The sequence below is a fragment of the Myotis daubentonii genome, chromosome 15, assembly GCF_963259705.1.
Source record: "Myotis daubentonii chromosome 15, mMyoDau2.1, whole genome shotgun sequence".
Classification (NCBI taxonomy): Eukaryota; Metazoa; Chordata; class Mammalia; order Chiroptera; family Vespertilionidae; genus Myotis; species Myotis daubentonii.
Window position 1 is genome coordinate 42699351 of NC_081854.1, and position 25645 is coordinate 42724995.

General features: G+C 45.6%; 1 protein-coding gene and 1 long non-coding RNA gene across 3 annotated transcripts in view; one reads left to right on the forward strand and one right to left on the reverse strand.

Annotated features, from left to right (window-relative positions):
- Window positions 1-25645, reverse strand: part of PKD1L3 (polycystin 1 like 3, transient receptor potential channel interacting) — a 71682-nt gene that overhangs the window by 13650 nt on the left and 32387 nt on the right. For both annotated transcript variants that reach the window (XM_059667572.1, XM_059667571.1), the window contains 11 exons: window positions 24661-24762; window positions 24213-24391; window positions 21696-21842; window positions 19119-19315; window positions 18365-18564; window positions 17506-17677; window positions 16524-16716; window positions 16199-16433; window positions 14070-14169; window positions 3037-3177; window positions 2184-2369 (listed from right to left, as the gene is read on the reverse strand). In XM_059667572.1, the coding sequence (XP_059523555.1) occupies window positions 2184-2369; window positions 3037-3177; window positions 14070-14169; window positions 16199-16433; window positions 16524-16716; window positions 17506-17677; window positions 18365-18564; window positions 19119-19315; window positions 21696-21842; window positions 24213-24391; window positions 24661-24762 (1852 nt within the window). The remainder of the gene's footprint in view (window positions 1-2183; window positions 2370-3036; window positions 3178-14069; window positions 14170-16198; window positions 16434-16523; window positions 16717-17505; window positions 17678-18364; window positions 18565-19118; window positions 19316-21695; window positions 21843-24212; window positions 24392-24660; window positions 24763-25645) is intronic.
- On the forward strand, window positions 27-4599 carry LOC132217400 (uncharacterized). The gene is made up of 2 exons (XR_009448887.1): window positions 27-1169; window positions 2203-4599. It is a non-coding gene; the product is annotated as an uncharacterized LOC132217400 (long non-coding RNA).

Below are 25645 nucleotides of genomic sequence, written 5' to 3' on the forward strand. Positions count from 1 at the left end.
AAATCAATAAAATATATTTAAGAAATGTGAATTAAATCCTGCAAAGGAAAAGACCCTCCCTGTATGTGACTGAACGCTGGGACATGCTGTTTAGGAAGGGTAAGTGTTTACAGGATATCGATTATCTGCCATGAACGGCTTGGGCTTCGATGTTCCTGGAAACAACTGGACTAAGAGGACTGGGTTACGTCAATTCTGAAAGTAAAGATTTTTAGAACTGAAGAGATAACCCGTGTTAGGGCCGATTTTTACTGTGCTTCACCCATGTCTACCTGGTTCTGTTTCTTTATCACCATCTACAGATTGCTGCTGCAATCTGGTGATTCCAGGTACTTCACGTACACTTTGGTTCTAGATTAGCCCGAGCTTCTAGTTCACCAGTTAACAATAGCTAGCACTTATCCAGTGAATACCATGTGCTAATACGCTCAATACCTAGATATACTAAGCTTTTGTTTCGTTTTGTTAATCCTCACCCGAGGATTTCCATTGATTTTCAGGGAGAGTGGAAGAGAGAAACTCACCAATCGGTCGCCTCCTGCATGAGCCACGACCAGGGCCCGGGCTGGGGAGGAGTCTGCAACCGAGGTACGTGCCCTTGACCAGAATCGAACCCGGGACCCTTTGGTCCGCAGGCCGGCGCTCTATCCACTGAGCCAAACCAGGACACTGTACTGCAGAACCAAGTAGTCCAAGAAGAGAACCGGACCTATCCTAATGGCAGCAGCTTAGTCACCTGCAGCTCAGTTTCCTTTTTAGTCAGCATTTTATTCAGCACAGGGTTACCGACTGCACATTGAATGTGCCCTGATCCTAGAACTGTCGCCACCTAAAACTGAACTAGAAAGAATCAGCTTGCAACAAGTAGGAGTAAAAATCTCTTCTAAAGGCACCTCGTACATCTTTAAGAAAAGACTGAATATTTGCCGAGATGAACATGTCTTCTCGATTTTTTCAGGTGTTCTAAATTCCAAGGAAGCCACCAATCCTGAGCTAAATGAATGCAACAATTTCCAGAATACAGCTTACTGAACAGGATATAAAGTAATAATATGACAAAGTGTTGGTAACTGGTGAAAAATACTGAACAAGCAGCATTCTTTAGGGAAGACATTGTTTAGCATTTCTGCAACACTGTCCAGGGCAAAGCCTACCAACTGCTCTTGATGGTGAGTTTCTTTAAAGATACAGACCATATTATATCCATCTTTCTATCATTAGTTTCTAGGAAGTTCCCAGCATACTAGGTGCTCAATATATATTTGTGCAACTGAACTGGATAACTAAACAAGAAAAGTTACAAACACATCACAGACTTGGAAAGATTGCACACAAGGCAATGTATCCAGTAGATCGTTCTGGTTACCATTTTCCTGGTTCTGTGCTTACTGAGCAACCTCAGCCACATGTGGTTCTCTCTGCAAGGAGGCAACCAGTCCCAGGGACTACTCCCGTTACTTTTTTAAAATATATTTTTATTGATTTCAGAGAGGAAGGGAGAGGGAGAGAGCGATAGAAACATCAATGATGAGAGAGAATCATTGATCGGCTGCCTCCTGCATGCTCCCTACTGGGGATTGAGCCCACAACCCAGGCATGTGCCCTTGACCGGAATCGAACCTGGACCCTTCAGTCCGAGGGCCAACGCTCCATCCACTGAGCCAAACCCGCTGGGACCCTCCCGTTACTTTTTATGCTATAAGGCAGGATGGGGAACGTCCAGCCAGTGGGCCACATCAGGCCCTCGAAATCATTTGTCTGGCGCTGCCAAGGCATTAGGGGTGAGTTAATATTTAACCAAACAGCAGGCTAATTTTTAAGGTGATAATTTTGTATGGCCTGCGAATGTTGTAAATATCCCAATGGCCCTGGGCAGAAAGGAGGTTCCCCACCCCTGCTATGAGTGAATAAATCCTCCCTCTTATCAGCCTCTTGTGAGACTCACCAGTGGGGATCCACCCCAGGGGCCTGATCACCCTTGACTGGAGAGACATAAACCTGAACCTGCTCAGATGAGGTCCAGGGAGTGCAATCCTTGGGGTGCCGCGCCTTCCCCCTCATGGGTGCAGCCATGTGGAAAAGGCAGCTGACCTTTCTTCTGTGTCCAGCACGTCATGGTGGGGTGTCTGGGAAAGTAACTGAACCCCACAGTTGCGTGGCTGGGCCCAGGACTGTGTCCTTACCTCTGTGATCCCCGTACAGGTTGGGAAGGAGGGTGTGCCTGGCCCAGGGGTAGAAGTGCTGCAGAAGGCTGATCTCCGAGAAGCCGTGAGAAAAGCTCTTCCTGAGAGCTCGATGGAGGTGGAAGCGGCTGGGGTTCTGCGCGGAGTGGACCGCAGTCATCAACAGGGCCAGGAAGAGGATTTGTGCTATTGCAGAGAACACAGCCATCACTGAGCCTTAGCTTAGACAGCCTCTACAGCTTTTTCTTCATGTTTTCTGTCTACAATACACTTCCACAGACCAAAACAGTCAAAAATTGACAACTTCACACCTGGTTTAAACTAATAATTATAAGCATAAGCAAAAACATTTGGCTGTTAGTGATTATATCTATATATCCCTCCCAAGAATCATTCTGCCACTAATTAGAAATTTTACTTAAGAAACATAAAATCCCACACACAATTTTTGTATTTTAGTTCTTAAAACTAAAGCCCCCCCCCGCGCCCCCCCCCCGTCACAAGAAGGGAAGGCACAGTGGAAACAATCTCTCTCCTTGGGGTCAGGGAACCAGTACTCCCCACGCCAGCTGTGTAACAGCTCCAGGTACGGACAGGATGCCCATTTTTCAGAGCACATCCGTTCTCCCTCCACCCTGTGAAGGAGGTGGATCCAGTTTTGTTCTTACATCCCGTAGGCAGAGAAAGTGACTTACGCAAGCACACAGTGAAATCTCCAGACTTCAGGAGTCCCCGTTTACCCACCACCTTGTTTACCGGAGCCCAGAAATGAACGCCTTTAAATGCCCTCACCCTCCCGTAGTTCCCATTTATCCCCGCCCCCGTCCTCGCTGGGCACTGCCCATCTCCATACCCAAAATCTCCCCCGTCAGCTTGAAGAGCTGCTTCTCTTTCAAGGTTCTTTCTGGGCGCGTAACTGGACTGTTCATAGCTGGCGCTACATAGACGGGGTTCCTCTTATCTCTTGAACCAGGCGATGATGGAGGACATTTTGCTGTCAGAAATTCAAATATAGGCCAAGAAATGTTATGTTTTGTTAAGCAATTATTCATCGGTGTTTGTTGAGCATCTATTACGAGTACCTCCTGTTAAATGTTGAAGAAACAAAGAAAACCCCTAAGGAGATGCTCCCGCTATCATGAAGGACTTCTTAGCCTATAGGATCAGTTTCCAGCCTGAAGTTAAGTCTGCTCAGTTGCTATAAAAGTTTCTAACTTGCTACCTCCATTTCTGTGCTTATCTTGGGCTAGAAACAACAGTTCCAGCCAGTGGGGCACATGCTGGGAGCACGCCCAGGGGTGCTTCTCAGACTTTAACATTCACAGTTTTGTTAAGCGCAGGTTCTGGGGTGAAGCCCGAGATTCTGCATCGCCGGCAATTCCAGGACACGCGGCCAACGTTCCTGAGTGATAATGTTCACCACCGCAGAGCTAATCCCATTTTACAGTCTATTTGAAGCAGCGCTAGTGCTGCCCTCATCCTCACTGGCTGACGAGGAAGTCTAACAGACGACTGAAGGCAGGACTTCACTTCCCGTTTCACACACTGTGGGGTCACTTCCACTCCTCGTTGCACTAATCCATATGCAAAACCTATAGGCTCTTTACTTTTTATATATTTTTATTGATTTCAGAGAGGGAGAGAGATAGAAACATCAATGATGAGAGAGATCATTGATCAGCTACCTCCTGCACGCCCCCTATGGGGGATCGAGCCTGCAACCTGAACATGTGCCCTGACCAGGAATTGAACCGTGACCTCCTGGTTCATAGGTTGATGCTCAACCACTGAGCCACACCAGCTGGGCTCCTTACATTCCTACTAGCTTAGTACTGAATTCAGCCTCTGCCTACTTCTTGATCTAATACTTTTCTATGACTCGCATGCACAGTCATAGCACTTACAGTAAAAAGGCCTCTCTATGGCCTCTATGACCAAAAAGTACACGGAGAAGTCCCATTGCTGGCTCTGTAGTTCTTGCAACTGTATTACCTACACTAGGGTGCTATAATGCTCCGAGCCCAGTAATGCTAACAAAGTTACAGCATACTCCTTCCCAGTCCTTATGAGACGCAATCATACCCAGTTCTCTCTGCACCAGACAGACTTAAAATCACATCTCCCGTCAACCACACAGCACTAGTAATTGCAGCCATCCTTATTCAAACCCCGGGAAGCCATACAGTAGGAGCCCTGCCCTGCTAATCGCACACGGCCTCACCTCCTCAGTACGACTCCCCCGGCAAACTCAAATGATGAACCAATTCACAGCCAAACTATAACTTTAGCTCATGGCCTACAAACAATTCTTCCACCAATAGTAGCACGATGACTACTAGCAAGTCTTACTAATCCAGCTTTACCCCCAACAATTATCTTAACTGGAGAATTCCTCGTAGTTATAATCAACAGTCTCATGGTCTAATGTACCTATCACCCTTACAGGAGCCGACATCATTGTTACCGCCCTCTGTTCCCCCTACATACTGATTAAAACGAGGAAAACGCATCACAGAAACAACATTAAACCATCCTCACATGAGGAAACACCCTAACAGTACACTCGCTGCCCCTCCTCCTACCCACCTACCCTGAAATCATTTTGGGAACCTTGTACTATATGGCTTCACGAGGACATAATAAACTAAAAATACTTATTTACTGAAAGAATATGCAAGAACTGCTAATTCCTGCCTCCACATCTATCAGTATGGCCTTTAGAGGAGTTATCCATTGGTCTTGGAAACTAAAAAATTAGTGCGACTCCAAATAAAAGTAGTGATTTCTATTTGCTTCCTCATACTAATTTCTCTACTTTAATCCTACCAATCACAGCAACCACTTCTAATATCTATGAAAGCCAGATGTGTCCTCACTCTGTAGAAACTACAATTTCATACACTTATCACTAGTCTAATCCAACAAAATTTATCCAATTGGGCCAAGAAAGAACCATCTCAAATTGACTCTGAATAACTATTCAAACTCTAAAAAACAACACTTAACCTTAAGCTAGACTACTTCCCAATAACATAGGGTGTCCCAAAAAAATGTGTACACACTTTAACAGCTGATAACTCACTCCTTTTCAGGTTTAACTGATTTGAAATAATGGGTGAACCCAGACTAAGCTTTGAACAAAGAAAATTTATCCTAAAGTGCCACTAGACTTTTTTTAATGGGAACACATAAACGATAAAGTTTATGGTGCAAAACCCGCAACAGTCGAGAACCAAGATGGCGGCATAGGTTAACGCCGGAGTTTGCTGCTTTGAACAACTACTTCAAAAGTGAAGCCAAAAAACGGAAGGGACATCACCCAGAACCACAGGAACGCTGGCTGAGTGGAAGTCCTACAACTAGGAGGAAAGAGAAACGCATACGGACACTCAGAGGAGGCGCAGTGCTGAAGTCAAATTCTGAGGTGCGGAGTGCGCGGAGCAGGCTGGCGGCGGAGGGCGCGGTTGTTGTTTTCAATCGGGAGGGAGTCGCAGACTCTGAGCACCAGTTCCGGGCGAGTCTTTAGGGACCCAGACTCAAACGGGAGAAGCGGGACTGTCTGGCTTCGGTCAGAGCGAGTGCAGCTTTCTCTCCGAGCTTTGCAGCGGGTGCTGGGACTCAGAGAGGCAGAGCCCCTGGGGACGGGACTGAGAGCCGCCATAACTGCTCTCTCCGGCCCACCCTGTTGATCCTGTGTGACCCGCCCCGCCCAAGCCCAGCGCAGAACCATTTGCCGGATAGCCTCAGGCAAAGGCTAGATTAGCACCTCCCTAGAGGACAGAAGTTCTCTCACTGCTGACACAGCTGATTCTCATAGCCACTTGGCCTGGAGGTCAAACCCTCCCTGGAATTAGCTACAACAATCAAGATTTATCTATAAGACTGCGAACAAAGACCACTAGGGGGTGCACCAAGGAAGCATAACAAAATGCGGAGACAAAGAAACAGGACAAAATTGTCAATGGAAGAAATAGAGTTCAGAACCACACTTTTAAGGTCTCTCAAGAACTGTTTAGAAGCTGCCGATAAACTTAATGAGATCTACACGAAAACTAATAAGACCCTCGATCTTATATTGGGGAACCAACTAGAAATTAAGCACACACAGACTGAAATAACGAATATTATACAGACGCCCGACAGCAGACCAGAGGAGCGCAAGAATCAAGTCAATGATTTGAAATGCGAGGAAGCAAAAAACACCCAACCGGAAAAGCAAAATGAAAAAAGAATCCAAAAATGCGAGGATAGTGTAGGGAGCCTCTGGGACAGCTTCAAGCGTACCAACATCAGAATTATAGGGGTGCCAGAAGATGAGAGAGACCAAGATATTGAAAACCTATTTGAAGAAATAATGACAGAAAACTTCCCCCACCTGGTGAAAGAAATGGACTTACAGGTCCAAGAAGCTCGGAGAACCCCAAACAAAAGGAATCCAAAGAGGACCACACCAAGACACATCATAATTAAAATGCCAAGAGCAAAAGATAAAGAGAGAATCTTAAAAACAGCAAGAGAAAGAAACTCAGTTACCTACAAGGGAATACCCATACGACTGTCAGCTGATTTCTCAACAGAAACTTTGCAGGCCAGAAGGGAGTGGCAAGAAATATTCAAAGTGATGAATACCAAGAACCTACAACCAAGATTACTTTATCCAGCAAAGCTATCATTCAGAATTGAAGGTCAGATAAAGAGCTTCACAGATAAGGAAAAGCTAAAGGAGTTCATCACCACCAAACCAGGATTATATGAAATGCTGAAAGGTATCCTTTAGGAAGGGGAGGAGGAAGAAAAAGGTAAAGATACAAATTATGAACAACAGATGTGCATCTATTAACAAGTGAGTCTGAGAATCAAGTGAATAAATAATCTGATGAACAGAGTGAGCTGTTGATTATAATAGAATCAGGGACATAGAAAGGGAATGGACTGACTATTCTTGGGGGGGAAAGGGGTGTGGGAGATGTGGGAAGAGACTGGACAAAAATCGTGCACCTATGGATGAGGACAGTGGGTGGGGAGTGAGGGCGGAGGGTGGGGCGGGAACTGGGAGGAGGGGAGTTATGGGGGGGAAAAAAAAAAGGAACAAATGTAATAATCTGAACAATAAAGATTTAATTAAAAAAAAAAACAAAAAAAAACCCCCGCAACAGTCGATGAATTGAGGGCACACAAATACTGAATGAAATGATTCTTGACGTCTGTGACTATTGCTTCACATTATCAGCAATGCCTAGACCAGAACGGTCATTCGTTTAGAAACAGGCATTGAGCACCCGGCCGGCGTGGCTCAGTGGTGAGTGTCGCCTATGAACCGGAGGTCATGGTTTGATTACCGGTTGGGGCACATTACGGGTTGTGGGCCGGATCCCCAGTGGGGCGCATTCTGGAGGTGGCCAATCAGTGATTCTCTCCCATCATTGATGCCTCACTCTCTCTCTCTCTTCATTCCTCTCAAATAAAAAAAAATAAAAATAACATAAAAATAAAAATAGGCATTGACAAAAAGTTATTCATTTCTGGAGGTTTCATTAGATTCTGAAAATGTATGTTAAACACTGACTTTATTTTTAATATTTATATTGATTTCAGAGAGGAAGGGAGAGGGAGAGAGACAGAAACATCAATGATGGGAGAGAATCATTGATGGGCTCCCTCCCACATGATCCCCACCGGGAATCCAGCCCGCAACCTGTGCATGTGCCCTGACTGGTAATTGAACCATGACCTCCTGGTTCATAGGCTGATGCTCATAAACACTGACTTTTTAAAAAAATATATTTTATTGATTTTTTTACAGAGAGGAAGGGAGAGGGATAGAGAGTTAGAAACATCAATGATAGAGAAACATCAATCAGCTGCCTCCTGCACACCCCCTGCTGGGGATGTGCCCGCAACCAAGGTACATGCCCTTGACCGGAATCGAACCTGGGACCCTTGAGTCCGCAGGCAGACACTCTACCCACTGAGCCAAACCGGTTAGGGCTACACTGACTTTATAATCACTCAAAGTGCGTGTACATTTTTGGGGGACACCCTGTATTTACACCAGTAGCCACTACTCCTGAGCTCGATCACAGAATTCTCAGCATGATATACACTCTCAGATCCTATGATTAGCCAATTTCTTAAATACCTCCTTATACGTCTCATACTATTAATCTTATGCCCCACTAACAATCTTTTTCAACTAGTCATCAGATGAGAAGGAGGGGAATGACATCATTCCTACTAACCAATCAGTTGATGGTCGAACAGACGCAAACACTGCAGGCGTATGTAACTGCATCGGATTTACTGTGTCGATGGCGTGATTCTTGTTTAATTTTGACTCTAAAGATCTTCAACCGATCTTTTTACTCAACCTTAACAATACTACTTTCCCCAGCTGGGCTCCTGCTAGCTGCAACAGGAAAATCCACTCAATTCGGACGTCACCCACGACTGCCTTCCACTGTAGAAGGTCCGGCACCGTCGGCCCTGCTCCAGCCACCCAAGTACAGCAGTCACAGCAGGCATCTTCCTAGTTACTCGGTTCAGCATTAACAGAAAACTGAGCTCATCCGAACTAGATCATGCCCAGGAGCCATTCCCACACGATCACAGCAAGCTGTGCTCACTCACAACGGAACTGAAATCATTGTCGCCTTTTCTACCTCAAGCCAGTTCGGCCTAAGAATAGTGACCATCGGCATTGACCACATCGGCACACACGCATGCTTAGTTCTGGGAGCGTGAAGACAAAGTTGGCAGCCCATGTATCACGCCACCCTACCTTCCCCAGCACCGCACTCATTATGGAAGCCTTGCCTTTCCTCACAGGATTCTTCTCCAAAGACCTCGTCATCCAAACCTAACACGCATGCCGCAGGGAGGCAGCGAGTGCAGGCTGTCAGGTGGGAGCTGAAGAGCCATCCTGCACCTCACAGCCCAGGTGGGCAGGAGGCTACGCCTGGGCCCTGCTGACTCCCCTCGTGCCACTTCCTTAGCAGCCTCTGCAGTCTTCAGGCATCTCTGTCCTAGCACAACCACGCTCTCCTCCTCTAACCTTAACAGTGGTTCTCAACCTTCTGGCCCTTTAAATACAGTTCCTCATGTTGTGACCCAACCATAAAATTATTTTCGTTGCTACTTCATAACCGTAATGTTGCTGTTATGAACTGTAATGTAAATATCTGATATGCAGGATGGTCTTAGGCGACCCCTGTGAAAGGGTCGCTCGACCGCCAAAGGGGTCGCGACCCACAGGTTGAGAACCGCTGCCTTAGTACAAATAAGCCTCCCACCATGTTCTATTAAATGTGTCTTCATGAGCCCTAACCGGCTTGGCTCAGTGGATAGAGCGTCGGCCTGCGGACTGAAGGGTCCCAGGTTCGATTCCGGTCAAGGGCATGTACCTTGGTTGCGGGCACATCCCCAGTAGGGAATGTGCAGGAGGCAGCTGATCGATGTTTCTCTCTCATTGATGTTTCTAACTCTCTATCCCTCTCCCTTCCTCTCTGTTTAAAAAAAAAAAAAAAAAAAGTATCTTCATGAGAAGCATCTTGGCTGCTTTCTTTATTTCCAACAGTTTTACCCCAACAACTATTCCACAGATAACTACATGTTAGCATTTGAAACTGACAGCCCTCGGTAACTGCACTAGGTTTTGTTCTTGTACTTGAACTCAACCTTATGACACAGCATCTAAAATTTAATTATCCTTCAAACCTATTCAAATTCTCTAACCTTCTTGGGTAGTTTCCAACTATCAGCTACCACCTCTCACCATTAATGAACATTATCAGCAAAATGAACCAAGAGTCAGCACCATTACTGCTCAACCTAATCTGATTAGAAAATGTTTTACCAAAACTGATCTCCCAGTTCCAAATAAAAGATCCACTACCATCCAACCAAAAAGGCCTAGTCAAATTGTGCTTCTCCTTTTTCTGATTACACTGACACTAAGCCACATTATAGTTTCCACAAGTAATTTCTATAATAAGGACTCCAGTAAGCAAGGATCGATCAGTAACCTTTCCTTTGACTAAGTCAACTATAATACTATAGAAAGCCGTAGTGCCCACAGCTTCTCTGAAAAATCCAGCATCCCCAGTGTCATGAACAGCCCAGTCCACTGGCCCATTAATCTTAAATACAACCTCCACCTCCTCATTTTTGGTTCACATAAAATTAATATAACTTCTCTAATTAAACCAGAGGCAAATGCTCCCAGGACAGTTTTATTAGAAACTCACACTTTGGGATATTGTTCAGTAGCCACAGCTGTTGTATAACCAAAGACTCCCAACATTTCCCACAAATCAATTGAAAATACTTCCAAGCCTAAAGAAGACCCATCAAAATTCATCACAGTCCCACAACCACCCCCTCCACTCCCAATCGACTCAAGTCCTCCATAAATTGGTGAATGTTTTGAAGAAAATCCCACAAAACTAATCACAAAAACTACTTAAAATACATTATGTCAATCATTATTCTTTTTTTTTTTTTTTTTTTTTTACCATTTGCAAGGGATGTTTTTATTATTAGGGAAGACAAGCTTTGTGATTTTTTAAAAGAAATCAGTGCAAACTAACCCTACACTCTTGTTTGTATTAATTGAGGTTGAATTCACATGAAATAAAATTAGCCTTTTTATTTATTTATTTATTTTATATATATATGTATATATATATATATATATTTTTAAATATATTTTATTGATTTTTTACAGAGAGGAAGGGAGAGGGATAGTCAGAAACATCGATGAGAGAGAAACATCGATCAGCTGCCTCCTGCACACACCCCACTGGGGATGTGCCCGCAACCAAGGTACATGCCCCTGACCGGAATCGAACCCGGGACCCTTCAGTCCGCAGGCCGATGCTCTATCCACTGAGCCAAACCGGTTTGGCTATTTTATATATTTTATTGATTTTTTTACAGAGAGGAAGGGAGAGAGATAGAGAGTTAGAAACATCGATGAGAGAGAGACATCGATCAGCTGCCTCCTGCACACCTCCTACTGGGGATGTGCCCGCAACCAACGTACATGCCCTTGACCGGAATCGAACCTGGGACCTTTCAGTCCGCAGGCCGACGTTCTATCCACTGAGCCAAACCGGTTTCGGCATAGCCTTTTTAAACTGAACATTGCAGTGGCATTTAGTACATTCACAATGTTGTGGGACTACCACTTCTACCTAGTTAGTCAATCATTATTCTTACATGGACTCTATCCAGGACCAATGACATGAAAAATCATCACTGTATTTGAACTATAAAACAGTAATGACCAATTTCCAAAAATCCCACCCACTAATTAAAATGATCAACAACTCACTCATTGATGAAACTCCACATCCCCCCTTCCAGGAATCTGCCTACCCAGCAAATCCTCACAGGGCTTCTGGCTCTATACCTCACGTCAGACAGTCCCTGCTTTCTCTTTCGCAATAGCATCTGCCAGGATGTAAACTATGGCTGAATTACCCAATACCTACATACCAACGGAGCATTCATTTTAAAAAGTTTGATTTTAGAGAGGAAGGGAGAGAACCATCGATCGGTTGCTTCCTACTCTGACTGGGGTTCAAACCTGCAACCTGGGTATGTGCCCTGATGGGGAATCGAACCCACGACCCTTGTGGTGCATGGGACGATGCTCAACCAACTGAGCCACACTGGCCAGGGCTCATTCATATTTTTACTGCCTATTTCTACACATGGGACAAGCTCTATATTACAAATCTTATGTACTCACAGAGACCTGGCATATCAGAATCATTTTACTCTTTACTGTAACAGCAACAACAGTTATGGGTTATGTACTACCATGAGAGCAAGTATCGTTTTGAGGGGCAACCATCATCACAAATCTCAGCAATGCCTGACATTCGAACCAGCCTGGTGAGGGAATCTGAGGCGGATTCTCGCGGATAAAGCCGCCCTCACCCGATTCTTTGCTTCCACTTCATCCTTCCATTGACTCTTACCTCAGCTCTAGTAAATGAACATCTATTCCTTCACGAAACAGGATCCAATAACCCAACAGGAGTCCCATCTGACAGACAGAATTCCGTTCCACCCCTGCTACACCATCAAAGATCCCCAGCCTGTTGCTCCGAATTTTAACATTAACGTTAGGTCTCTTTTCACCCGGCCTCCCAGGAGACCAGATAACTACACCCCAGCCAACCCTCAAACCCTCCCCCACAGCAAGCCAGTGTGGCAGTTCCTACCTGCCTATGTGATCCTACCATCCATTCCAACAAACCAGGACACAGTCTAGCCCCAATCCTCTCGCTTCAATGCCACTACTATCTCTATACTCCATACCTCAAAACAACTAAGCACAGCACTCCTAGCCCTCAGCCAATGCCTACCCGGCCACCAGCAGCAGACCTATTAACACTAACATGATCGGGATAACCACTGAACACCCACTTTCACCGTTGGCCAACCAGCACCCGTTCTATGCTTTTTCCTTATTCTTGTACTAACGCTCCTCACAAATATTATAGGGAGCAACTCTTAAAATGAAGTCTCTGTAGTATACGTACCACCCTGGTCTTGTAGACCAGAGAAGGGAAGGAACTCGAGGAAGAAGCTCAAGTTCCTATGTCAGTGCCCAAGGCTGACATTCTACTGAAACTACTCCCTGAAACTACTCCCTATATGAGAGAAGTGGAATTAATTTTATGTATTATGCCGATATTGAAATATTTTACAAATTCACCCATTAAACTATATGCCACATATATAATACATGAGTGATACATAGTATATAATATACATAATTGTATATTATTTACCCTACACATAAGCATGTACATTAATGTATATGTTGCATAAGGATGGGGGAAGGGAGGGATGGAAGAGAAAGGTGAGTGGGGGAGTGGGGGAGGGTGAATGAATTAGAATATGACATAAAACTTGGCAGCATGTATGCGCCCAGTGCTGGGGGAATCACTGAAGAATGAGGAATTAGATATCCCGGTGGGAGTCAGAGGAGGTGACATTGGATATTTGTTTTGAAGTGTTAGCTAGAACTCTTCTGATGGACAAGGCTGAGGACAAGGCAGAAATAAGTCATTTTAGGCAGAGGGAGCAGCAATTCAGGAGCATGAATCAATGAAACGAGGACGGTACAGGCAGGGTGTAGTTAGCTTACTAACGTCCTTGACTTCATAAGGAATGGGGTGCTGCTCCTTAACAGTGTGTGCACTGCTCACCCAGGTCAGTGACCGCCAGCCCCTCGCGGGGCGTCACTTCCTTCCTGCAGACGGCGGCAAACCGTCTCCTGAGGTTTGGACTTTGTCGCTCCCATGCATTTCTTCATTACAGGCAGTCCTAGACAAGACACGCATTGTTCTGCACGATGAAACCCCGTGTTAATTTTCCTGCCACCATTGTGTTTGTGAGGTTCATCCATGTGACAGGAGGCTCTGGTCAGTTCCAGGGCAGACTCCCGTAGGCGTGATGGCTGAATTGAGGGGTGAGAGGGGAATTCAGGATTACGCTGACATTTTGAGAGAATGGTGATGCTCTTAACTGAGATGAGACAATACGTATACTAAAGAAGCGGCTTTGTGGGGCAGGCAAATACTTGTTTGGGGATGTTAATTTGAAACACGTGCTGGCATTCAGAGGCGGTGGGGAGCAGCTGGGAATAGCTGTGGGGCTTGAGTGAGGAGAGATTGAGGCGGCCTAGGATTCAGTGAGAGGGAAGCCCTGAGGGAGAGGGTGACGACTGAGGGAGGGACGCACGATGTGTATTGTTAGGCAAGACCCCTAAGGGGACATGTGTCTGAGTCAGCGAGGCAGCGAGGGCTCCGCTGTTCTGATACAATCTGCTCTTCGCCAAGTCAGAATAGTAGTGAGAACTGCTGGAGTTACCCGAGAGTGCCAGGATCCTCTTCGTCTGCTGATCCTTCTCTTTGCTAAGGCAGGGCACCCTGTTCAGGACCAGCGACAAGAACAGCGAGAGGAAGACCACCTAGACGGCAAGTCACGGGAGAAACCAATGAGCAGGTTACAGGGTCCAGCACGGTGACATCATTATGTAAACGTGAAGGGGAGCATTAATAACTTCTCAATTGAATTTGGACATATTTATGGAGAACTGAGAATCGAATAATTTCATATTACTTCTGCATAATCACGGGGACCAGGAAGTGTCCCGATAAAGCCGCTATTTGTATTTCTGCCTGTAGTCCATCATCTGCTTGGCTAGGGAAGTTAAACTACTCCGTGGTTTGTGACGTGTGTCGGGCGTTCAGTCACTGTCTTTGGAAGAACTGTGAGGCGCTAACCGGAGAAGCCACGCTTTTAAAAATTCCAAGGATTAAATCCGTTTTGCTAAAGAAGTCATGGAATCTTAGTACGACCTTAAGTATTCCCCACTCCTTAAATGTCCATGGGTGGCGGGGGGAGGAAAGTGCTCAGTCCTCAGGAGAATAAAGGACGGGGTCAAAATCCTGCGCCCCTGCCCCACCTTAATTAATGGGAAGAATCTGTGCAGGTGATGCCTCCCCCTCCCCGCTGGCCTGCCTGCAGGCGAGGCCATTCTGCTCTGCCTGGGCTCCCCGGGGTGGACAACGGGGGCCAGGGCCTGGCCTGAGGTCTAGGCTCTGAGGTCCTTTCTGCTTCTACTTTTGGAGTTGAATGGATTTGAGGCAGCAATTCTGGGTGTGTCTGCTCTGCAGACGTAAAGTCGTCCCCTAGAGGACGAGACTGGGAGGAAAGACCAACCACGGGTCCCACCAAATTCGCCACGGAAGAGCCAGCAGCAGCTGGTACTTGATGCACTCACTCAGCCGACATACCATGAGGTCGAACTGCAGTGCTGGGAACTGTTATTTAACTAAACCCTGGTAACTGAAATTAATGAGCATCAGTGCAAAGTCAGGACTGCCTGTATTCAAGCAGGTGTCACCTGAAAATCAGGTCACCCACCTACTCCGTGTATTCGGCCCCTCTTCAATGATCAGTGGGTCTCAAGGGCGGCCGTGCACTGCAGTCACCTGGGAACTGTAAACACGTGGGGCTGGGAAGCCCAGCTCTAGAAATCACGATGTAATTGGCCTGAGTGCGGCCTGGGCATGACGAGTTTTAAAGTTCCCGGGTCTGCTTGGGGGAGCTCGGGCCACCTGAGAGCGGGGGCAAGCCTGCCACTGAGACCCCAGATCCCACACACCTGCTTTCTTCCACAAATACAGCGAGAGAAACAGCAAGAACACGGGGGGCGGGGGGGGGGAGGCTGTAGGTAAGTATTAAAAGTAGACACAGCAACTAACTACACGTGGATCTTGATTTAAATTAAACAGAAAAATTTAAGAGACAACTGGTAAAATCTGAACACTGCATTTTTAAAAAATTGTGGTAAAATACACATAAGCAACCTGCCACCTTAGCCTTCTTAAAGTGTATAGTTTAGTAGTGTTAGTACATTTATATTGTTGTGTGGATATTAAGAAATTATTGCTAATTTATTTAGGTGTGGTAAGGGTTTATATTTTTTAAAAAGAATCCTTATCTTTTAGAAATATTCAGGCAAATATTTACAGGTAAAATGTGAAGTCTGGAGCTATTTTCCCCTCAAAATAGAGGAAACAAGATTGGCCATAAATTGGTAACGGTTGAAGCTAGTTGAAACAACTTTAGGTATCACTACACTATTCTCTACATACTTTTGTATGGTTTTGACATTTTCTTTAATTAAATATTTTTAAAAAGTACTTTTCCCCCTGAGTAGTTTGTTCTCAATTGACATTTTTACTTCCCCCTGAAACTCCCAGTCTTTCTCCACTATATTTCTACTAGTCTATCAGTTCTTGTTAGTTTTTCTGGGACTACTCCACATACATTCCTTATAATTTCACTCTCCCCATCTCTTTTTGGGGGCTGTCTTTTTTTTGGCCCAGTTGTCTGACATTGGGCAGCCTGGGCGGCACCCACAGACCTCAGTTTCCCAAGCACCCGCAACTGCAGCGGCTCTTCCATGTGGGCGGCCCGTTACCACGTACCTTCACTGGCTGGATGATGAAGACGTTCTGAAGCACTGATAAGATCATAGAGATGAGCCAGCTGGTGGCCTGGTCCTTGCTCAGTTCCAGGCTGTACAGTGCTGTGAAAAAGGCCGCGGCCAGGCTAGTGGCGCCCAGCAGGAGCCAGCAGATGGGAGCCAACCACCTGGAGAGACCATTTGCGGCGGACCTCCGCCCTCCTTCTGGGCTCAGGATGGGGAAACTGGTTGCCTCCCTTAAGAAGAGAAGGCGAAGTAACAACCTCATAGCCAACAGCTGGGGAGGCGGGGTCACCGGGGGAACGAGAGGCAGGTGCGGCGATTACCCGGCGGGCCCTGGCTCTGCGGGGAGGATGTGTGTCTCCAGGAGCTCCTGGAGCTTCTGCAGGTGGCTGGCTGCACCCAGGAGGTCGCCAGGCTGGTCGAACTGGGTGGGACCCAAGGTGCTCAAGTGCGACCGCAGCCTCTGCAGAACCCTGAGCAGGTAGCAGCGGAGAGGACGGTGGTTTTCAGCAGCCACTGAAAATAGATGCCAGGTTGACATTGTTAGTACGTGGAGGGTTTCAGTAACTAGCACTAACTGTGGGAGGTGAGCAATTCATTAACTGATGATGAGGTTAAATTTCCCAGCGAGTGGAGATTGCACCCAACACCCACACTACTGTATAGTGTCTTCTCTGAGCACAATGGTAACTAACAACTTGTATAATTCCACACTTTGATCTAGAGACTTCAAAACCTGACTGAGCCTGGTCGGCATAGCTCAGTGGTTGAGTGCTGACCTAGGAACCAGGAGGTCACGGTTTGATTCCCGGTCAGGGCACATACCTGGGTTGTGGGTTTGATCTCCAGTGGGGGGGCATGCAGGAGGCAGCCGATCAATGATTCTCTCTCATCATTGATTTTCTCTCTCTCTCTCCCCCCTTCCTTTCTGAAATCAATAAAAATACCCTGATTGAGCTTCTCCACCAGAACGGCAGCACCTGTGACTGTACTAGGTAAGTGCCCAGGAGGCCCAACCTACATTTGAGAACCCACAGACTGCCTAATCTCACCACCCCACAGCAGAAAAAGAATGCAAGTTTCAACAGTCTCTACAAAGCAGATGGCATATGGGATCTCACACAGGAAACACTTCTGTGGGCTTTTCCTTAATCCTTTACTTTGTATCACGGAGGGATCAAAGCATCAGCTCTCTATTAAAAGCCTAAGGAAATTAAAACAAGCAGAAGGCTGTACGGTGCCTGTTGTGATGCTGACAAGTAAGAAGTGAAGGGAGCGGGAGGAGAGGAGAGGTTGGTACCAAACCTGCGGCCTTACCACTTGCCCCGCAGGGTGCTGCCTCCAGGTGAGAACGAATGAGGCTGGATAACAGCGCCACCAGCTGGCTCACGCGGTAGGAACCCCACGAGGACGGTTCATGTTCTGAGAGGAGGCCCGGGTCTCTCCTGAGCAGAAACCCCACCGTTTCCTTCAGCTCCTGAATGTAGAACCAAGATGAGAAGAGAGGCGTGTGACGTCAGCCAGGGATGGCAGTGACGACAGGTGGCAGCGCCGCCGTCTCTACTCCGAGGGGCATATCCTTAGTGTGAAGAACCTCAAGTTCTCACTTTGTCGCTGCTTCTTAGAAAAGAAGGCACCTCCCAGGAGCTTCAAAACTAGGTTCATGCCCCGCTGGCGTGGCTCAGTGGTTCAGCATTGACCTGTGAACCAGGAGGTCATGGTTTGATTCCGTCAGGGCACATGCCCAGGTTGCAGGCTTGATCCCCGGTTTGGGGCGTGCAGGAGGCAGCTGACCAATGATTCTCTCTCATCACTGATGTTTCCATCTCTCCCTCTTCCTTCCTCTCTCTAAAATCAATGAAAAGATATTTTTTTAAAAACTTTAAAAAAAAAAAAACTAGTTTCATGAGAGACTATAGAATGAAAGAAGGGACAGTCTGACTAAACATCAGAAGCTAAAACAAGCCCAGAGCGGCACATTCTGCACTCCCACGGAGCCTGAGTGCCAGGAGGAAAATTAGTGGCCGGTGGATCACAACCCAGGGGGCAGGACCTAGGGGAAAGCTGACAGGGTTAATAAGACCCGAGAGCCTTTTCCCTGGTCTCTTCTAGCACATGGGGAGAGGAAGCAGGCGTTTACCTGTAGAATTCCACACAGGCTGACCTCCACGGCCTCTGAGGCCGAGAGAGGCTCAGAAGACGCATCTGAGAAGCAGGAGGCCTGCCGGGGAGCTGAGGGGGGCAGAGGCTCCTGGGGCTGACTCAGTGGGAAGAGCCGCCCTATGACGAGGTTGGCTGGGAAAAGGATGACGGCAGTTTGGATGCTGACAAGCAGTTCGGACCAGGTCACGGCACATGGACCCACTGGAAGAAAAGCTTTATGTTAACCTTGCTCCTCAGCAGCCAAAACCCCCTGACAGTCACCCCTCTCCCAGGCGTGAGTCTTTGCTTAGCAGTTTCACTGCGATTATCTAAGGCAGTGGTTCTCAACCTTGGCTGCACATTAGAATCACCTGGGAATCTTTCTAAAATCCTGACTTCTGGTCCTCATCCTCCGGAAATTCTGTTTTTTTGTTATGGGGTGAGGCCACAACATTAGTAACAAAGAACAGAATTTCCGGAGGATGAGGCCCAGAAATCAGGATTGTAAAGATTCCCAGGTGATTCTAATGTGCAGCCAAGGCTGAGCACCACTGGTCTAAGGAGAAAATATGGCAGTGAGGATCCTGACGGGTCCCTAAGGCTGCCTCACTTGCTCATGGCTGGGAACAGTGAGACGTGCTGGCGTGCTCTAACGTTAGGCAGCAGAGGGAAGAAACGAAGGCCCGTCAGGAGGCTGTAGGAGTAGGAAGAGTAGGAGAGTGAAGCAGAGGAAAGGGTTACGCGCCGGGAGCAACACCCACAGGACTCAGCCAGACCTTGCTCGTCTCTGTGGGTGGGGGGGCCGCTCATCCTCCAGAACATGAGGCTGGTGACCATGTTGCAGAGCAGAAGGGTCATGCAGCTCGTGAGCCGCTGGGCTCTCGTAAACTGGTCCCAGGGATGGCGAGTGGCAACCGAGAGCCACAGAGAATCCTGGGTGAGCTTCTCCACGATCATGGAGGAGAACAGGTGTCTGAGAACACAAATGACAACAGGAGAGACATGAGGTTGCATTTTGAAAGTGCCATGGACGAAGGAGTGGCTTGCCTGGCAACAAGCTGCATAGCAACAACTCCGCCACGACTCACACCTCTGTGAAGGCGCTGTCACATGACTGATAGCATGATTCTTTTGTTATTTTAGGATAAAAAGGTTTTGAGGGTAAAGTTAATTTGTGTGGTCTGAGATTTTAAAATTAAAAACTGTTGCTTTAGCTTTTTAAGAGTTTTTGCTTTTGCTTTTTTTTGTTTCACCTAAAAATTTATTTTTTAGTCTTCAAAATGTTATTTGCTTATTTCTTTAAAGCGTTTTGATAAATATTTTTACTTTTAAAAAGTTTGCACTCAAGATAGTTTGCTAAAGTCATATTCTGAGCACATTCTCTACTCCAAAGGTGGAGGAACTGTAAAGATGTAAAAAGAAAGAAACAAAATATTAGCTGGGCTTCCAAACAAAATACACATCTCTGAGGGAGGAACGGAGTGAGAAACCAGGGGAAGAAGCCACGGGCTGACGGGCTCCAGGTCCGGGAGAAGGCAGGACACAGGGGGAGGCTGGCACTTGCAGGGAAACGGGACCACGTGTTTCATAGACGGGGAAAGGGAGAGTCGAGCCATCTCCACTGCCTGAAGCCAGGGCTGAGCTGGAGCTTATGAAAGGAAACTACAGAACAACATGCTACAGAGCTACACGTGGACAGCAGAGCGTGGGCGAAAGAGGGCAGCCCCAGGACCAGCAATGAGCCAAGGGACCCAGCGCTTCATGACGAGACCTGCAATGGCCCCTCGCCGCACTGATTTCACTGAGGAATAGGAGCTCCAAAATGCTGTAATAAGGCCTAGTTCTAGAGACTTGAGGATTGGATTGAAACATCAGAAAAGCTACGAGGCAGAGTAAGAGTGGAAATAGAGACTGAGATTTAATAATAAAACACTGGAAATGAATATACAACTCAAAATTCCTCACCACATAAAAAAATCTAACATTGCCCGGCCGGTGTAGATCAGTATTTAAGTGTTGACCCATGAACCAGGAGATCAGGGTTCAATTACCAGTCAGGACACATGCCTGGGTTGTGGGCTCAATCCCCATTAGGGGGCATGCAGGAGGCAGTCAATCAATGATTTTCTCTCATCATTGATGTTTCTATCTCTCTCTCTCCCTCTCTCTTCCTCTCCGAAATAAAACATCTCTCTATATAAAAGGCTAATATGCAGTGTCCACTCGGGAATTCAACCAGGAGACCGGGAGTTTGAACGCTCACTATGACGTGCACTGACCACCACGTCAGTGCGGAATGAAGGGAGGCCCCGGCCAGCAGCCGGAGGCCCCAGTCGGCCCTGATCACCGGCCAGGCCTAGGGAACCTACCCATGCATGGATTTCATGCACCGGGCCTCTAGTACACACACACACACACACACACACACACACACACACACATACACACACACATATTAAACAAACACCATGGAGGATACTTTGAGGCTCCAACAGAGAGTAAGAGAGTGTCAGATGAACAATATTTTCAGAAGTGACATCTGAGAATATTTCAGAATTAAAGATGTGATTTTGCATATTAAAAGTACATTCTATGTTAAGTGTACTTTACCATAATAAAAACATTTTTAAAAGTACCTTCTGAGTACCAAACAGGATTAAAAAAATGAATCCATAGTAAAAAGAATTATGATAAAATTTGGAACATCAAGAATAAAGGTAAAATATGAAAGAGAGCAATGGGAGTCTACTTGAAAAGAGCTACAGCCAGACTGACAAAAGACTGGCACAACAACAAAGGCAGTGTTCGAGGCAATTCTCCATGAATACATCACATGTAGGCATTCATAAAATATTTGCTCCTGGACTATCTTTTAAGGAATCTTGGTATAAGCAGACAGCCCTGGAAAAATAGAGATAGTGATTCTCTTTGGGGAAAATTTACTTACATTTCCAGGTTGTAAAGCTAGAGACACCCTCCTCCTCAGATTGCCCTCGAGGAAGCCACAACATTGGATTTACTAGACAAAGACTTCAAGTCATTTTAAGTGTGTTCAAAGAACTAAAGGAAAGTAAATGAGAATGATATTTTGCCAAATAAAAGTATCAATAAAGATAAATTATTTTGTAAAAAGAACTGAGTAGCAAGTCCGCAGTTGAAAAATACACTAAGTGAAATGAAAAAATTCAGTAGAGAGGCTCACAACATAATTGAGTGGGCAGAGGAAAAAAATCAGCAAATGTTAAGATAGGTCAATATAAATTACACAGTCTGAAGAACAGAAAGAGTAAAGAATGATGAAAAATGAACAGAGCTTCAGAGGCCTGTAAAACACCATCATTTCCCAACAATACCTAAAGGAAAAGAGCTGTTTCTTTGAGACTGGTATGAAGACCCGGTCACGCTCACAATCTCCAAGGTCCTCGGCCAGCCAACAATTGCATAGGAAATGCCATTTCCTGTTACCTGCCATGTCGCTGACAATTACCTGGTTTACATACCTATAGTAAAATGAAGATAGCCATGTTAGGGAGGGGGGCACAATTGAGTTGTTGTATTAAGAAGCAATCTATAGAAACAACCTAAATGTCCATTGATAAATGGGTTTAAAAATATGGTGTACACACATACACACACGTGCGCACACATGCACACACACAAACACGCATAAAATAGAATGCAACTGCCATTTGCAACAACATGGATGGACCTTGAGGGCATTATGCTACGTGAAATAGTCGACAGAGAAAGACAAATACCATATGATTTCATGTATATGTGGAATCTAAAAGCAAAAAAAAAAAACAACACACAAAAAAGCTCATAGATACGGGGAACAGACTGGTGGGTACCAAAGGTAGGAGATTTGGGGGGAATGGGTGACGGGATCAAAAGATATAAACTTCTAGTAATAAAACAAGTAAGTCATGGGGACATAGTGTACAACACGGCAACTATAGTTAATAATACTGCACTGCATGTTAAAAAGTTCTAAAAGAGTAGATTTTGAAGTTTCTCAGCACAAGAAAAAGAATTCTGTAACTATGTATGGGGATAGATGTTACTAGATTTATTATGGTGATCATTTTGCAAAATATACAAATATTGAATCATTATATTGTATACCTAAAACTAATATGTTGTATATCAATTATACTTTAATAAAAAACAAATCAGATAATTTAAAAAAAGAAGTAATCTTGCCCTGTCAGTGGGTTCTGTCTCATTGCAAAGCAAGAACTAAAGGGAGATCAAGGGCGGGGGGAAAAAAAAAAAGGAGACATATGTAATACTTTTAGCAATTAAAAAAAAAAAAGAACTAAAGGGAGAAACGAGAGCTGATCCCATTTCCTCAGGGAGTTCATGTACCAGAATGCGGATCCTGTAACCTACAAATAGTCCAGTGTGTGTGTGTGTGTGTGTGTGTGTGTGTCCTCTATGCTTCCTGGTTCCATATGTGAGGTGCCCGGCCACCTCTACAGGCATCCTGTCTGCCTCTATCTTACAGAACAGAGGCCCACCCCTGGCCCCACGTGACCTCTGATCTGCTTACTGTCTCTGTAGTTTTCCTTTTTAAAAGAATTTCATATATGTGATTCACACTGTATGTATTCGCACAGTCTGGCTTCTTTCAGTCAGCATGGGAATTCATCCATGTTGTTTGTATTAGCAGACTGTTCTTTTCGTCGGTGAGTAGTATTCCATCTAATGAATATACTAACATTTATTTATTTATTTATTCACCTGATGGGCATTTGTGTTGTTTCCAGTTTGGGGCTATTAACAATAAAACAGCTATGAATATACGTGTATAAGTCTTGAAGGACATATTTTTTTTTCATTTATCTAGGAGCAGAATGTCTGGGTCAGATGGTAAGTGTATGGTTAACTGTACAAGAAACTGACAGCCTGTTCTCCAACGTGGCCGCACCATTTTACACGCCCACCAGTGCTCTTGTGAGTGTGCCCCACCCTCTCCCAAACTTGGTTTTGTTGGGCTTTTTAATTTTAGTCATGCTGCTGGGTGTTTAGTTAGTGCTATCTCACTGTGGTTTTAATTTGCATTTCCTGATGACTAACGAAGTTGAGCATCTTGTCAAGTGTTTATTATTCACCTTTGTAAGTGAAACTGAGAGGATAGTGTACAAACTGATCTGTAGACGCCCGATCAGAATGGGAACAGTAAGCAAAGTATTAGGCTCCTGCGGCCTAGAGGCTGGTGTACCTAGCCTAGAGGGCAAGACTGACTTTGGGCAGCTGCACTCTTTTCAGAGTGGCCGGTATTCAGGAATGAGGCTCGAGTACCTGAGCCTTGGATCTTTGACTTCATTCCCTTATTTTTTCCTAATCCCAACAAACCAATAATCTTCACCCTTAATTCATTTCATCATCTACTTTCTCCCTTCCCCTCCCCTCATTCCCACGGTGCTGCTGAAGGGAGATGCAGAGCCATCTGGGCCCAGCACAGCCTCATCACTGAACCCTAGGCACACACCACTTCTTAATTCCACTCTCCTGAGCTCTGAGTTCTGACCCAATGCACAGTATTCAGGATATAGTTGTTTACTGAATTTACTCTTTGACTATATATTTCATATTAGAGATACCTTTAGTTTGTGGTACTTCCTTGTGATTATTTGTTGTACACACCATGACAACATTTAATGAAAATAAAAGAAAAATAAAACATCTATCATTCTTAAATCCACAAAAAATCATAATGTTAATTTCCACATTGATTCCGGGGGTTTCTTCTTTATAGACAGCTTTGAAATGTAAATCTAACTGTGACTTCCTGGCTCAAGGACTGTTGTTATTTACTGCGATGACAAGCTGAGCCCACAACAAGCCAGCGTGAGGCAGGTGCTTACCAGGCAGGGCTGGTGCCCGAGTTGTCATGCCAGAGCCGGAGGCTGTGCAGCTCCCCCAGGGAGGACCGGGTGCCGAGCAGGAAGACATCCAGTCCCCCTCGTTCAAAGACTGCCTTCTGGCCGTCCCAGAGGTGATGGGGCTCACTCCGTCCCTCTGACCCATACAGGGTGACCACCACCTGAGACATGACATGGGAAGTCCTCACATGGTTAGTTGGTTCTTTGGGTTTATCCCCAAGGAGAAAGATGAAGGCAGAGACACTGGACTGAGATGAGGTCTCTGGGATCTGAGACAAGGACAGAGGGCTCTTCAGATTCACAGTGTAGAACTAGGAAGTAGCCCTCTGTGATCCCCCGTAAGTGCTACAGGACGCCGGGATAGCAGAGTGTATTGCATCTCAAGTGGTAGGAGACGGAGCCGTGAATGAGGGACATGTGTGTCATTAACCTGAGCTGTTGTAGAGGCCCTTCTTCGATATCCAGTGGAGACCTGAATAAGGTAGCGACACCGAGAGCTGGGGTCATTATCGGCCAGGACAGTGACCTTCACCTGCAGGAAAAGCAGAACCAAGAAAATGGGCTGACCCTTACTCAGGCTCGTGGATCTGCTTCCCCCGCTGGGGAGCAGGGGGATGCACGGCTGCAGAGCTGGCCATGGTCTGGAAAGCGAAGGGAGGTGTAAGCAGACCTAGGTTAAGTGCGAAGCGGGGAGGGCGGAAAGGCCAGGGTTTATGCCTCTAAAAGGAAATAGTCATAGAATCAACCACGTCTTGGGCCTCTCAATCTTTCCACTTCCCTCCCACCCAGGTAGATAACATATAAAACATCCAGTTAAACTTGAATTTCAGAAAAACACTGAATAATCTGTGGGCATACTTACCCCAAAAATGCATTCACTATTTATGTGAAATTCAAATTTAACTGGGTGTTCTGTATTTTTATTTACTAAAACTGGCAATCCTATACCCATGGCAACAAAGAAATGAACATGTTGTGCATTCTACAATTTCCAAGTGTAAGAAAACACAAGAGCAAGAAAGAAATAGAACAGAAATTAAGAACAAGCAGCCATCAAAGCATTTTTTGTTTGTTTCAAAAAAGTTTCTTACAGGTTTTTTTATATATTGCAATTATAATAAATTATAATTTGGCTTACATATAACTTTCATGTGCAATGTGTAAAGTGAGATAAACATGCATTTGGTTATAGTTAAATTCTCTACATGTTTTCTTTTGGCCTATCCCTAAATGAATCACATGAGAATTCAACCTTGGCTAAAAGAAAAAAAAAAAAGATATAAAGAATTAAGTTCCTAGGCCTTGAGAGAGTAGATATAAAGAGAAATTTAAGAAGACTTGCACCTGAATTTCTACTGGAACCAAGGGACCTGCCTCTTTGGATGAAGGTATTTTTTCCCCACCTTGTTCAACAT